Source organism: Lissotriton vulgaris, chromosome 3_1, assembly GCF_964263255.1.
Source record: "Lissotriton vulgaris chromosome 3_1, aLisVul1.2, whole genome shotgun sequence".
Lineage (NCBI taxonomy): Eukaryota > Metazoa > Chordata > Amphibia > Caudata > Salamandridae > Lissotriton > Lissotriton vulgaris.
This window is the reverse complement of record NC_141689.1, coordinates 766617682-766634262: the sequence shown is the minus strand read 5'-3', so window position 1 is coordinate 766634262 and position 16581 is coordinate 766617682. Positions and strand designations below refer to the sequence as shown.

The following is a 16581-nucleotide window of genomic DNA, read 5'->3' as shown; positions in this document are numbered from 1 at the left end:
TCACGAAGAGAATCTCAGATTCAGAGTAACAAGTGTTATTCTGAGAGGAAATGTATCCCATGCACACATTGTTATTATGCTGTACAATATAGTGAGCATTTATACCCATGATTTGTCTAATGAGGATATAAAGATCAGCTGCATTAACAGAGGCGATACCTGGTGTTTTTAAATCAGAATCATCTTCAAACTGTAACTCAGACATGGCTGAATAACTCACTTGAGACTGTAAAATGTAATCTCTAGGCACATGATGGCTTAATCTGTACATCATATGAGCTGGGAAATTGTTAGGCATGAAGAGCAAGTAACTTACCTTCAGTAATACCTAATCTGGGACGCAGATTGCTTATCACCAAGTGTCAGACTGGATCTGGAAATTTTTCATGAGCATTTCCCATGAGCGCCAGTAGGTGGCGTATTTCGGCTCCTGGTGGCATTGTCTGCGACGGAAGTGACATATACGGTGCCTTTTATAGGAGCCACCCCAGTGCACTGACGTCAGTTTCTTTGCACTACTTCCACACCAGGAATGTCATGCTCCCTAGTCAATGCTCACTATGTCGTACAGCACAATCGGATATCAATGCTACCTCTTCTTGGCGGATGACTTCGAAGGACAGGTCGAAGACAAAGACCTCTTCGACTTAAGCAAAACCTAGGACGACTTTGAGTGCAATGACAAGCACTTGGAGTTGCCTTGTGACCGCTCCCAGGACCTCACTCCCGACTGGGCTTGAGAATGTTGCAGCATTACACGTCGAGAGGCAAGGAGTTTGAGGGCCAGCTCAATCGATGCAGGTCTTGGCGTCGTGCTCGCCCTCGAGGCAGATGAGGTGTGGGACCATCACTGGCTTTTACCTGTGACAGACGCCACAGGGCTTAAAACCTGCCAACCCCACAGACATCCCTGCCACACCAGGAGACAATGTCTCAAAAATCTTCATCAAAAGAGGGTCTATCAAAATGTGACTGGAGGTAGTTCTTCATCAAATCTGCACAGACTGGTGCAGAAAGAAAAGAACTGACGTCAGCGAGTTGGGATGGTACCTACATAGACACTGCGCATGTCACTTCCGGTGTAGACGACGCAAAAAAAAACATGCCGATTTGAACAACATCACCCACTGGTGTGCTGGAGTATTGCTCACAAAAAATTTCGAAATCCAGCCTGACGCCTGAATATAACTCAAAGGTAAGGAAGCTGCAGCTAGAAGTCTTTATTAGATAGCCCATGATGCTTTATATAAAAACAAGTGAAAAGTACAGTCAGGCGTCAGGTCTATGAGATCTCTATAGACAAGGTCATATTGACGCCGGCAGATGGATGTTGAACTATTCTATTGAAAACATGCTCCTACACAAAGCATCTGATGAGAATGTATTGCTCGAACCTGTTTTCTGGGGTTGAAAACTGGGGAAGGCATGCTTTTTTACTGGAAGGATGACTATTCTCCCGTTTTGCTGCTAACAAAGTTTCCAACAATTCGAATTCCTCTTGTAGATCACTAGCTGACATTAGGTGTGGGTTAGACTTACAGACATAATCAAAATCTAATATGGAATGATTATTCACCCACAGGGAAATTATTCATCTCATAAACTTTCATGCTTTCTCATCTCTAAACCCATATGTATGTCTCTTTCGGGCAGACTGTAAACTGTTCTGCTTTGTCTGTAGGCTCCTGCCTACATACATTGGCTTCTTGGATCTAAACATCTTCTTGAGAATCATTTGGGTGGGGCGAAAATCGGTCAATGACTCAGCGAAATACCAAATTAAACTTGACAGACAGGAAGAGTTTGGCCTCTTCAAGGAAAGGCAATTCTAGAGAAAGTGTTTAGTATTAACAAGGCAATACCTGAAAGGTGGTAAAGAAAAGGTAAGCAAAATTACAGGCATAATCTGTGAACTGGAAAAGACAAGGAAACCAAAATGGGTAAGGCCTGAAAAGACAAAACTATACAGATAATAAATCATATGAAGGAAAGATGATGGTACAAACATAGCACAATAAAGACACTATCAGCTATCAACACAACCACAAGAGAGTACACAAGGGAACAGGGTATGGTACACTGAAAACAGGAACTGGGCTCAGGAAAAAGCAGGACCAGATTCAAGAACAGGCAGGAAACCGAACTTAGTCTGCAGAAATAAAAACACTGTAAGCCAAAGAGGGGAAGCTACAAACAAACAAGGTGCAGGACTGAAAGAGGAACACAGGGTAAGGAACAAGAACCTAAGACTAAGAATCTGCATACAATCTATGACAGGACAGGGAGTGTGCAGACAGAACTAAAACCAGTTGTAAAAAATGAGACATGTTGGCAGCAACAAAGAACAAGCACAAGGGAGGCCTAGCAACAAAGGGAAGTGGGGGTGGGGGGCTGGAACAAGTAGGGCTTGAGCAGAAAAGTAGTGAGCCGCTGCAAACTCAGCATCCAAGGAAGAAATAGCTGAAAGCATGGGGCGGAGAACTGGTGCATATAGTGAGCCAGGTGTGATTCATCAATCAGGTACAAGGAACCTCCAATAAAGGGAAAGCAGCAGAGGAAATTGGAGGAGGGAAGACTAAGGAAACCAGTAGTCATATAGAGCGGTAAAGAGAAATCAGAAACAGCGTGCGGAATGGAGTAGAGCATATGACAAGTGAAGAACACAAGTCTGAGTGAATTAGTGTATCTGTAGAAGTCAGGAATTATGAAGCAAAACTGAAGAACACTACCAGGATACGATCGGGGAAGGCTTGGCAACAAGACTACATGTACCACAAGGCACCAGGATGGTAACCAGGTTTGGATTGCAATGTGGAGCAAGGTGTGCTGTGTATTACAGAATGTACTTTCATGGTCAAGTCTAATGACTGGATCTCATAGGGCCTCCATGAGCGGCACCTAGTACCTAAATAACAGAATCCTGTCAACAATTCACAAATCTAAGGCTGGAGACATCTGCCTCCACCTCTCCTACCTTTTTGGTGCAGAGATCTCTGGTAAAGTGGTCGATATATTTGCATACTTTGGTAAATATTTGAGAAGTAAATGTGGGAGGGACCAGAGGGTGTGGGGGGAAATGAAGAATAATTACTGCTAAATGGGAGAGTAGGAAACTTTATGGAGGGGTCTGGGAGGGAAATACTAACACAGACTCGCACCCACAAAAATGTAAGACAATTCCAATTCACACTTCTACATTTACTACAGGCTTAAAGGTATCACAACAGGCTCAAATGCACCACATATGGTCAATCACTGGTACTGCAACACGCTCAAACACAAAACACAGGCAAAGCAAATTAAAATAACATCCCTTAGTAACGAATACTAACCACATAGAATTAGTTTGACATTTTGAATTATATATATCATGTGGCATACATTATAAATAACTATTTTTGTAAATGTAATAATAAACAATGAAACTTTTGTAAATATGTAAACGTTTTTATATTAATTAAATATATATATTTTAACCTGTTTTATTAAATCAAAATAAAAAAGGTAGGGATTTTTTTTCGAAATAGTGTTTTGAACATTGTGTGTATACTTTCAATTAATATAGTTAAAATATTTTATTATTTGATTTGATTTGTGTATGTAACAGAAGCAACATCGCAAATAGATAAAGGTCATGGCACCACTGATGCCTAATTTTCCTCATCCCTTTGAGGTTATGGAGAAAGCAGACGGAAAAAAAGGGTGACAGACATGCATAGAAAAGGTTGAATACTTCGTTCATCCTCAAGAGGGAAAGTAGGTTGATGTATGGAATCGGAAGGAGTAGTAATCAAGATCAGGAAGAACAATGGGTAGGCAACATGTTCTTCTAACAAATATTGGATCCATCAGATTCATTTTTAAACCTGTCCCACTGCAGCTTTCTGGTTGAATTGTGAGAAATATGAATGAAATAAATCTACACCAGAACTGTTTGCAAAATGGCCCAGCCAAATGATGTAGGGTAATCATCTAATAAATAGCGATTCACAAAAAAAAGCAGCGGCCCAGATTGCTGCTTCACAGATCAAAAATACCCCAGAGTAAGTCTGAATAAGAATGAAGTTCTTCAGGAGAAAACTATAGTGTGTAATACAGATATATATCCAGTGGGACCAACATTGCTTTGTATCCATCTAACTTTTTTACTTCTTAGGAAGATGTGAAGGAGGCTAAAATTATGGTTAGATAACACCTGGGATAAACGTAACTCTGATATCACTTTAGGCAGTAAAAATGGTTTCACTCTAAAAACAACTCGGTCTTTTGACTGTGAAAGGAGGAGAAGCAAAGAGACCTTGAAAAAAACAAAAAAGCAACGCCCCTGATGATCTTGGAGTTTTATCCCAATGAATGGGGTATTATGTAGTTTTTCTGCTTGCAACTGTAATACCTTGCTCTGCAGTCGTGGTCAGGGAAGAAAGCCCTAATGCTGTAAGCCAGTGTTTCTCTAGTGATAGGCCCAACAGCAGGTTGTTTCATATGGTGGTGCCAATGAGGTGTCGCCTTTGGAAGCTCAGGCTGCCGTTACGGGTGTTGGAATTTTACAGATACCAGTCCCAGGCTATCCCTACAGTAAAATGTGCCCCACTTATAATGAGGACCTTAGTAGTGTTACCACCTCCACATTAGATGTGGAAATCGAGAGATAGCGGGTCAGGAAATGAAATAATTTTTGACCATTCTCCATTAGTGTCCAGCTCTAAATGAGGCCCTAAATCATTTACCTTTAGACAGAAGAAGCTAGGTCCAAGATAAGTGTCCCATACGTTGAAGTGCTGAACCATAACAGTACACCTCCTTCCAAATGTACAATATTGAAATATTAAAAGTAAACCTTGGAGTGGCTGTGACTTCAGAAGCGTTCCCATGCTGGTATATTGTCTGCCTCCTTGCCCATCTCGTCTAAAAATAAATGTGCATGTGGGCAGAGGCCCAAAATCATCTTCCTTCTCTCAATGGTGCTGTATTAAAGTGCTTCCAACAAACTAGACTTGTCCAAATACACTGTAATGGGTGCCACTGACTACTTAACACATGCAGAGAAAAGAGTTTGCTGCTAAGAGGGTATCAAGTGCCTCAGTTCTCCAAGCCTCAGTGACGAATATGTGCAGTGTATACACTTCTCCTGTGGTCATACAAACTGATTACGTGTACTCTCTGGTTGAAATATGGCTTTCTGAAGTAGTTGTCTTTTGGTTAATATTACTTAACCCTCTTTACAGTGACCGTAGGAAGGGGAACTGAGGAGATAGTATAACTCACTAAATCCCTAAATAATAGAAAAGGCACCAACATGTTTGAATCAAGTGGTTGTCTCTATACTCTTGAAGAAACATATGGTTGATCCTGTAGTACTCACCCACTGAGGACCTATCTTAAACCTCTCCTGTTCTAGGAAAGTGTTGCTAGAGGAAGTCCCAAAACAACACATCGAATAAATGAAACATCACCAGCAGACCTTTGAGAAGGATGGAATTGCAATAGCCAGCATTAGAAAAGTTTTTCTTTCCACGAATCAAAAAGACTGTCAAGCACCTCGGATTCTCCTGTATCTAACCACAGATTATAATATGGCAAATATGGAATCCTACCAAAAAACGGCTCATGGACTGGATTAAGATTGCAGGCACAGCACTGAACTTGATTTAATCACTCAGTGTTAACTAATCATGATATAGTGCATCGAGTCTAGAATTTAACAACCATACAAGTGAGACACAAGTCTCCATGGAAAATCAAAAGATTGATGGCAGATGGTCAGACTCCTCTTTTGTGTAGCAGAATAGGTCTAAATATGAAAACAGTCGACTGAACATATTTCATTGCTCAGAAGCCTATCAAACTTCACAAAACCAAAAATGTATCACATTTCAACCAATATATGAACATCACAGTGCCTTATTCTTTATTTACAATGTCCAGCGACGTGGCTACAACAGAGTCTGTTGTCCTTATACAAAAAACGAAATATATAAACAAATAAACACAGTCAGTGCTACAAGTAAATAAATAAACAAACAGAATCAGCGCTGCAAAAAGCGAAAAAGACAAGATAAATAAAATAGTACCTTATCAGGCTGGTGTGCTGCAGCACCATTCTTTGGTAAACTCATGCCAGATTGTATATTCTTACTAAATCCTTCGTCGATGGATATTGTCTTGATGTTTGCTCCCATATTTTTAACTTTACAGCTCTTCTGATGAACAAGAAGGCGGTCCGGTGCAAAGGATCTACCACAGTTTGGACACGGAACCAGCTGACCCTTGAAGCTTTCCCAAGCTGCTTCATTCTGCTCCTTTGTGTTGATTTCCCCAGACTTAGCCAGTTGAGGTTTTTGAGGAACAGGCTGACGGAGTTCTTTTGGTAAGTCTTTGTTTTCAACTTTCCATTTTTCAAGGCACTTGGGCTCATGGATAGGAAGAGATTTAGTACCAAATTCCCTTCCACAAATGTAACAAACAAGAGTTTTGGGTTTTACTGGAACTTTCTGAGAACTGTAGAGATTATGTGCGCTGGAATGATCTTGTGAAGTGTTAGTACTCCTTGATGACATTGCTTCTGAGACAGAATTGCAACCCGACTTTGGAGCCATTGACTTGCTCCCATCCTTTGTTTTACAACTTCTCTGGTGCACAAGGAGGCGATCTGGAAGAAATGTGCGACCACAGGTCTGGCAAGACAACATTTGAGCTTTGGAACTTTCCCAAGCAGCTTCATTTTCAGCACTAATACTGTGTGAGCCATCAGTAGATGGCTCAGGTTTCTTTGGCGACTTTCTTCTCAGATGCTTTGGTAAACTTTCATTCTCCACATGCCATTTTTCTAGGCATTTAGGCTCATGAATGGCAATGGACTGAGATCCAAATTCTCTACCACAAATGTAGCACACTCGGAATCCAGGTCGCTTTGGTGGTATGACTGGCCGATTTGTCTTATTTTGTGACATTGTGCTTGACCGTTTTGATAATGTTGCTGTTCCTGGTCTTTTTTCTCTGCACCTGCTTTTAACTGACAACTCTGAAGGGACAATTTCTGTCTTCGTGTTGTGGAGATTTGATGTAGTAGTTGTGGTTGTTGGGTTGGATGGAAAATTAAAGCCCACATCAGCTGAGGCTGTTGTGAGATTATATTTGACTAATCTACCTTTTTTTGAGAATCTGTCCATTTATTAATTGATCCAATAGGATCCCATGAGCTGTATCTGGAACTCCTAATGCCCTCTATTTGGTCTCCGTGTTATGAAACATTGTTTCATTAAAGGTTACTTGTCTCTCCTCATGGGTAAAAAAGTGAGGGTATTCAAGGCAGATCATTTTCTTTAAAGGCGATCCCATAAGATTTAGAAAGTCCTGAACGAGGTATTCAATCAGAATATTCAATTTTTACCTAGAAGGTGATGAACAAAGAGAAATAATTAAAATTAATATTGTCTCCTTAAAAGTGGTATGGTCAATCGAGAAGCAGTGCTCACCAGAAGGGACATTTTTGGGTAACGAAAACATTAAAAAATATATAACTTAACTATTCAGGGTAATTTGCTTTCCCCCTAAATACCTTTATGCACCCCTTGAACAACACGTTTTTTGTTTCATTTATGTAATATTATTTTAAGGTGCATAACATTTAGGATGCACAAACCACACGAAAAGGTATCTTGGCACTTGTGACTAACCATCTTTGGAAGATGAAGAGAAGCAGATTATAAAAAGAATAGGGTTTTTTCCCTAGAAAGACTATGGGACAACAAGATGATTTTGTATCTCAATTGTAGGGAGTTCTACAGATGAGGTGCAGTGACTGGGGATTGCTTGAGAAGAAAAGTAAAGGAAGAACTTAAGAAACGTGTTGAGATTGTGTTTTCAGGAATTCAGGAGAGTGCTCGTACAACTCAGAAACTTGCTCGTACAAAAATTTGGGCACACTGCAGAATTTAAACGGAAATGTTACTCTTACAGGAAGCCAGTGAAGCTGGCTAAAAAAACGTAAGAGGCAACAGATACTCATCCCTGCATGCTAATATTTCAAACTGGTAAATGGGCGATTAAAAAAATAACAACAGCGGAAAGTATTTTCCTAATTGTCTTTCACTGAAGCAGATGCAATTTTAGGCAGGAGATACTTAAAATAAAGCCATTTTTGCCCTCAGAATTCGGGTCTACTAGCATGCTTGCTCATCTAGTCAGAGCACTTGGTTTTGAATGCATTCTAGGTTAGGGAAGGCTAGAACGGGACAAAGATTACACAAACAGAAAAGCAGGAACAGACAATGTCAGACCTGGTTATACGTTATCCATGGTCAATTTACTGTCTAAAATCATGCCAAAGCTCTACATGACGTTTAAGATATTGGGAAAGGTCTAAGAGAATCAAGAGAAAAAGAGGGAGACCACAATAAAGGGCCTTTGCCACATACATGTTTTTTCAATATTTATTTGGAACCAGATATGGTCCATCCAGGACTTAGTTTTACATAGCTAACCTGAAAGCGTATGTGAGGTGGCTCAGGCTCCACTTCATTTAAATTATTAGCTGTGTTTTATCAGTAAACGTATGGAATCTACAGACGAAAAAACCAAAAGGTTTTATGAGGGGCAGCAGGTAAATATGAAATAGACAGGGAGACATTATAGACCCCTGAGGAATGCCAGTGGAAATGGTAACTAAAAACAACTATTAAATTACCAAAGAGGACTTAATGGGATCTGCTCGCTGAAAAACCGAGGAAAATCATGCCAATGTAATACTATTAGGCCTGCAACGTTTTAATCTGGAAGCCGGATGAAGTGATCCACAGTGTAAAATGCAGCTGACAGGTCTTGGAGAGTAAGGAAAACAGTGGTGAAATCATCTGTGCCGCTCCACAATTCGTCAAAGATCACTAAAAGTGCAGATTCAGTACTTTTATTTGGGTGGAAGACTACCCGAGTGTCATCTAATGTTAGTCTCGCAGGAGATGGACTGTTGACTAGCTACAGCACTGACAAAGATTTTAGTGATGAACGGAAGCAAAGTAATAGGGTGATAGTTAGAATGTAATCCAAGATCAAGAAAGTTTTTTTTAAGAATCGCTTGACTATACTTAGTTTTAGTTCAGATCATCACAATCCGAGGGGAAAGCGAAAGCTTGACAATTTACGGTATAGCTTAGCTTATGGAATGTGGCTCCATCTGTACAATACGAAAAGGTATTGCATTTGAGGGGGCACAAGACTTACAGTTCTTAATGAGGGTGTAAATATCATCCGAAGTAATTGGAGCATATTTGTTCAGACCAACAAAGAATGAGCATAAATAGGTTAGCTGGAGAGAGCTAAAGTCTAGGTTTCAATAGATCGACCAATAGCCACAAATAACAAATTGTTTCATTCAAATATGTTTGTATGTAAGGCTTTTTTTACATAGTTCCTATGAAAACACAGGGCGCCCTGTTTTTCCTTTTGACTAGATCGAGGAATGGTCATCATTTTGTCACTGAAATATTGTGCCAGAGTATCAAAGAATTGTTGAGTAAGTATTGTTGTAGCTGGAGCATCGACCAACTCTCTTATTATTTTAAACGTCCTTTTGCTGATTAGTAGAGTTATCTGTTCTATTGTTATAGTATGAAGAGCATGTACTATGGATGGAATTGTTATAAGCAGCTAGTTTAATTTTATATTGAACTTTCCATTTCTCTTAATATTTTGTTTGCAATTTACATTCGGCCTGTCTCACTTTTAGGTTAAGTCTCTAAAAATCGCAATTGATCCAGTGTGAAATAGTTGTTTTATGGTTTTGTTGATAAGCTATGAATGCAGTCCAATTAAGGCATTTAGATGTATGACTTAAAAGTGAGCAGAGTTTTAAAATGGCATTACTTGATGATACTAGATTTGAGACATATCCACGTATAATCTCGGATCATAATCCAATATTGATTGAAGTTAAAACTAATATGGTCTCTACATCCCAAGTCAGAACCTGGACATTCGATCGTAAACTGTTAGTTGACCCTGATTACTTAGAGATAATGGCAGAATGGATAAAATAATTTTTTGATATTAATAGGGGAACGGCTTCTGTCCAGAAGGTCTGGGACGCATTCAAAGCAGGGATACGTGGAGAGTCACTATCGTACGTCATTAAGAAACAAAAAATTATTCGGCAAAAAGTAGATCTTAGTTACAAAAATGTTCTGGATTGGGAGAAGAAATTAGGAACAGCAATTGCCCTAACACAGCCAACAAAATACATTGAAACTAATTTAGCTATTTATAAAGCGAAGTTATATGAAACCTTCGCAGTTAAATTGGCTGAACAGATGGCAACTTTTCGATCTCAGATTTACGAAATGGCTGAAAATTCAGGTAAAATCCTTGCTAGGAGAATTAGACAGAAAAAAGTTTTTAACACCATAAACTCTATACAGAATGGAACAGGGCAGATACATAATAAACCGGAATTCATTTTGGAAGTTTTTCGTCATTTCCACCTTAAACTATATCAATATAACAATGTATCTTACTCCTCAGAAATTTTTATGAATACCGGTAGGTCAAATTTTTTACCATCTCTTTCCAGTGATCAAAAGTTAGTTATAGAATCAGAAATTACATGGGAGGAAATTGAAAAAGCACTATTGTCACTAGCAGTAGGGATGGCTATGGGACCCGATGGCATTCCGCTGGAATTTTATACGATATTTAGGAATATTATAAAACTAGATATGCTCACTACCTTTTGCGAGGCACAGAAAGGTGTACCACCAGCCACTTGGGCACATTCTGTAATTATGACATTTCTTAAAAAGGATAAGGATCCTCTAAACCCTGCATCATATAGACCAATATAATTAATAAATACTGATAGTAAGGTATATTCTAAAAAACTTGCCTCTCGACTATCAAAAATAATATCTACAATTGTCTCCCGATGGCAACATGGGTTCATTCCAAATAGAGATACAGCAGATCATATTCGCAGAATCATTGCCTTGATGGATTGGGCCAAAGGTACTAATACATCAATCGGGATCAACCTATTGGATGCCGAAAAGGCATTCGATAGGGTGGCCTGGCCTTATCTTTGGGATTTACTTTATATGAAGGGATTTGGTCCAGGTATAATAATAGCTTTGAAGGGTCTGTATCAAAATCCGGTATCATGTGTTAAAATAGGGGCTAATAAATCTGCTCCATTTCCTATTCAACGAGGAACGCGTCAAGGATGCCCATCCTCTCCACTCCTCTTCGCCATATATATTGATATTTTCCTTAATCAATTAAACCAGGAAGAGGATATAATCCCGGTGGAGGTGGCAGGTGTTAGTTATAGGGCTCTCGCATATGCAGATGACGTGGTAGTAGTAACCAAAGATATCGAAAAAGCTTTTTTCAAGATTGAAGAATTGGCAGCAACTTTTGGTTCCTTTTCAGGATATAAATTAAATCTATCTAAAACAGAAATACTTTTTGTTGGTCAAAATCCCTCGCCCCGAATTAAGATAGTTTCCGAAGCAACCTATCTGGGAATTAAATTAACCACCCCAATTTCTAATATTCCCAAACTTAATTATACTCCAATTTTGAAAAAAGCTAATTCCACTCTGGAACGATTTGATCATCTACATTTATCATTACACGGTAGAAATAACATCTTAAAAATGTTAATCCTGCCAAAATTGGCATACTTATTTAGAACAGTGCCACTCAAATTTCCGTTAGACTTTTTCAAACAATTAGAAAAAATGTCAGGGAGATTCTTATGGGGATTCAAGAGAATTCGTAGAGCTTATAAAAAAATGATTCTACCAAAGTCTAGAGGAGGATGGGCTATCCCACATTTTCTATTTTATTTTCTAGCAGCCGTATTACAATTTATATCCCCTCTAATTGTAGGTCATAAAGCTCCGTTATCACTAGCACATACTCCATCAATATATGAATTTGCATTAGGTACTGAAGCTCGAGGCTATTTTTTAAAAATAATAGAACCAAGCTATTACAAAAAAACGAAATTTAAGATCATAACTGCTGCATATAAAACATGGAAAATTATAAGGAGACTGGTTGGGATTCCAAAAATGTTGCGATATACTCCTCTAAACTCACCACACTGTTTCCCCCCCTATATTTAGAGACTCTGTGATGAATAGATCGAAAAATAATGGTATTTTCCACTTGGGTGATTTATGGTTAGAGAATCGTATAATCACTTTTTCTGAACTTCAACTTAAATTTAAACTCACAATCCATGATTATTTTAAATATTTACAGCTTTATAGTTTTTTAAACTCGCTATCTTCTAATGATCGACAAGGTTTTCAAAAGATTTTATTGATAGACAGTCTCTACTCTAAAAGAAAAATTGGTTATTTGTATAATTTACTTATGACTTACCTTCCAGATGATTTATCTGTGATTCAACAGAAATGGGTTGCGAAATTAGGAGTAAATGATGTTTTGCTTAAAGAATCGATTGAGCTAGCCAATGCCATTTTATTCTCTGGGCGATCACAAACCCAACATTACATGGTTATGTTCGATCTTTATTATACACCCGCTAAAGTTAAGAAATTGGAGGTTACTGTTGGTATATGCTGTAATCGCTGTACTCTGATAGGAGCAGACGCAACACATATGTTTTTTTCTTGTATTAAGTTATCTGTTATACTATCAGAAATTCAGAAATGTATTCAGATCATATTAGAGAGAACAATATTTCTCACCCCTGAGTTGATCTTATTTGGACTATCATCAGACTCCATAGAAAAAGAACAACTGTCTTTGATTTTTATTATGATGTCTGAATTTCGTGCATGTATCACCCAGGAGTGGATTAGTCCTGAACCACCTTCTTTTTCTATGTGGAGGGCTCGCTTACTAGCCAAATTTAATTTTGAACTTGCAATCTATTCAACAAAAGGACGAAAAAGGAAACAACTAGGGATGAAAATCTGGGCTCCGATACAACAATGGATTCAAGGGGAATTGAATTAATAAAGTCTATGAAGTAATTCTGTCAAAGTCTATATTCCCCTTCTCATTATTCTTTTCTTTACATTCCTGATTTTTCTATTGGAGAATCTGAACTTATTTCTCATGTTTTTGAATTCTATGATGTACAATGAGATAATCTGATTTGTTTGCAAAAAAAATCAATAAAATAATTTAAAAAAATACAAAAAATAAAAGTAAGCAGAGTTTTGAAAGTATTGTTTAGTTGATTTAAAATAACTTTATACTATTGCGTTTTTGAGCCAGAGTTTTTAACCTCAAAGGGGATTAAATAATGGCCTATCTAGGTCAAATTTAAAATGAAAACCGAGTAAACAGATCAGTAGAGACCCACATTATATTCAATGTGTGGTCTGCAGAATGAGTCGGAGGATTACCAAAATTGGTTAGAGTACAGTCTTGAACGTGGGTTATGAGTTTGATAGCAATAGTGTCATCTTTGTCTTCAAAATGAAAAATAGTGTATATTTATGGTTACTGTTGCTAGAAAACACCAGAAGATAAAAATAAAATAGCAGAAAGGCTTTAAAAGATATCAGAGAATATATGGAATATGAGCGTTAGAGCCTGAGCGAAATCGATAAATATGTAATAAGTGTCTCTGTTTCTGCTATTAATACAAGTAGAGTTTTTTTGCATTCTAAAATACTTTAAAAAAACAATAGTCACTCCACCATCTCTTTTTAGCGGCAGGTCAGTCGAGTTTTAGGAAAGATTAATACCGGGGAATAAAATCTAGCACCTTACTATCAGTTCTGTCTTTAAGCCAGGTTTCATAATAAGAAATAGGTCACTGGTGTTTATACGTAAAATGCCGAAAGTGCATGATTGGCCCAGGAAAGGGCATTAATGAATCCACATTTTAAGTAGGGAGTGTTCAAGGGGTTATGATATTGGCGTCTCTGCACATAAGTCAGAGTGAATACAGTGCAAAACGAAGGTTAGGGTCACAGAATCCCTTAACCCAATATGGCTGAAAAAAGTTGAGAGGAAAGAAAGCCTAAGGTGGTGGAATAAGAGACATTATAGGGAGTCACTTAACAACCACAGGTAAAGGGACAAATTGAGTCTTTTCAGATTTTTGTAACTTAAGCAGTACAGCTTCCTAATTCAAAATCACAGAGCATCTCCTTTCCACCAAAATGCCCGCCTGAGAACGGACTACCTCTTACCTTTCCCTATTTCTATCTTTCTTTAGATCATCCCCTATACTCTGTAACAGAGCAAAAGTATCATCCATGAAAAAATCATTTATTATACAGGAAACTTTATAATTTTAATATGTAATTTGTTAAGGTCACTCAATGCATCTTTAACACATCCGTAAAAGTGATTCACACCTTGCTGTTCATAGCTAGTGAATTTATGTTTCAACAGTGCGCTCCTGCTTATTACACAGTTCTAGCTCACTTTACAAAGTTCTGTATACGTTTACAACACGCCCACTAATACACAAGCATACAGTCGATAAATCAATATCGCTTTCTATTAATAATAAATTGGATTCTGCAATCTTTGTATAAAAACATGTCTCTAATTTCTTTATCTCATGCGACTTTTGACGCACCCAGTCAATTAATGTAAAAAAATGACATACCCAGTCAACTGTAATAAGTTATTCCAGTTGAGTTCTGACATCACAATGCCTGCTATTGGAGCCAGCAAGGTAGGTCACAGAGCAAAATTAAAGCAGATGTTTAAAGAATAAAATATGTACAGCGACAAGTAGAAAGAAGTTATTTATTGCAACATGCTTATTTTGGGCATTCCTTAGGTAATTTTAGAAAAGCTAGAATCTTCCTATATATTCCCCATTATTATTCAGCTCAATCTTTCCACCAAGCCATTGACTTGTGGCCTAAATAATGCAACTATCTCATGCTTAATACCAATTTGCAACAAAGATTCTGACATGGATGATGAAATGAACACTACAACATTGTCTGTGACCAATAACTTAGGTATTCCCTCCTCCAATAATACATCTCTCAAACATTTTAGGACATTACCTATATTTATCTGTTTCATTCCCTTTGCCACAAACCATTTACTGTGGTAATTCAGAAAGACTACCAAAAAACAATTCCTCCTTCCTAGTTTGTCAATTGGACCTATAAAATCTACTGTCAGTCTTTCCAGTAATTCCATACATCTCAAAGGTGGTTACCTACTTTCTTTGCTTTTGTTTCTATTCCCACACACTTGGCAATAACTCTTCTCTAACCATTTTAGGCAATCAGAAAAACTCCTTCAACCTCCTCTACCCAAATGTGCTTCATGCACAATCTTCATTAACTTTGCTCTTACCTTGCTGAGTGAAATAACACGATTACACCTTAATATTTTAAACCAATGTATGACCAATTCATCTCTCACCATGAAATATGGTCTAACTCTTCCACTTAGTTCCCATATCTGTCGCCAACTGTAGGACATACAAGAGCATATCTCAAACAAGAGGTCACAAGGAAGGGGCATGGGAACATCTCAGGAAGGAGATGGGGCTGACAAGAGAATTATAAAGAGATGGGCTGGGGGCCCCGGTCTAACCAACTAGGGCCAAGTGCACATATCACTGCGGCTGACATGACAGTGTGAACTTTGGTCACTCCCATGGCCTGTGTTGTGGGACAATCAGCTTCAAAGTCTCCCCTGCTGCAACAGACTTCTTTTCAAGAGGGAGCAGAGTAGACACCTCAAAAGAAGCAGAAGCCCAACAGGAAACGTCAAAGACTCGGACTTTAAATCACATTTGGTGTCTGGGAAATACACTAGAAGAAGGGGAGTTTGAGACCCCAAAATTGGTCATCTGCCAAGCAGCCAGACAGGCTGTGCGAGGAGTGGAAACTCTGCAAGACTTCTGCTTGTAGAATAGGACTTGGGGCCAAGGCCTAATAGTCTCATGGCTGGGTGAGGGGACATAACCTGTGGAAACCAAGACCACCAGCGCCTGCCTGCTTGCCAAGTCAAGTGTGCCCTGTGAGGAAGAGAACAGCATTGGAGGGAGCGAGGTCCAGTATGGAGCATGGGGAGTGGACTTCCTTTGCAAGGTGTGAGGAAATGGCTGCTGCACCAATTGGTTTATTGCCTCTGTGTAGGACATAGTCAGCAACACCTGTATGCCAGGACATGGCTGCAGGAAATTGAGTCGTGCGCTGCACCGATTGGGTCAGGACCCATACATAGTACCAAACTCGGTGACCCGTATGCACTGAAGGGCCGCGGTGACAAAGACTGCTATGTGATAAAGGCCATAGCCTTAAGCGGAAGGCGACTCGGATGCTAGGATGAGCCGCTATGCAAAATTTCACTGTGCTGATCAGGCAAAACATCCTGTGTCATGAGGTATGATGACCCCGTACGCCAGAAGAGGTCACCAGGAGCACCCAAGAACTGTGGTCTGGTCTCCATCTCCCCGCTTAAGAAGTGGGGAGGACATTATGGGAGCACGATGTATCACCACCCAGGCATGGGACCCAAGACGGGAATATTTCAACCGGGAGAAGAACCAGACATTTATAAAGCAGTAGGAGTTGCAGAGTGCTTCCGGACCCTTCAGGAGTGCAACCTCAAATGAGAGGC

The 16581-nt window shown here is 39.0% G+C and overlaps 1 protein-coding gene across 1 annotated transcript in view; it reads right to left on the bottom strand.

The window, feature by feature from the left end:
• The window catches only part of LOC147727013 (zinc finger protein 474-like), a 230988-nt gene extending 223674 nt beyond the window's left edge, over nt 1–7314 (bottom strand). The window contains exon 1 of the mRNA XM_086961077.1: nt 6072–7314. Within this exon, the coding sequence (XP_086817203.1) occupies nt 6072–7169 (1098 nt within the window). The 5' untranslated portion in view covers nt 7170–7314. The remainder of the gene's footprint in view (nt 1–6071) is intronic.
• Between the last annotated feature and the right edge of the window lie 9267 nt (nt 7315–16581).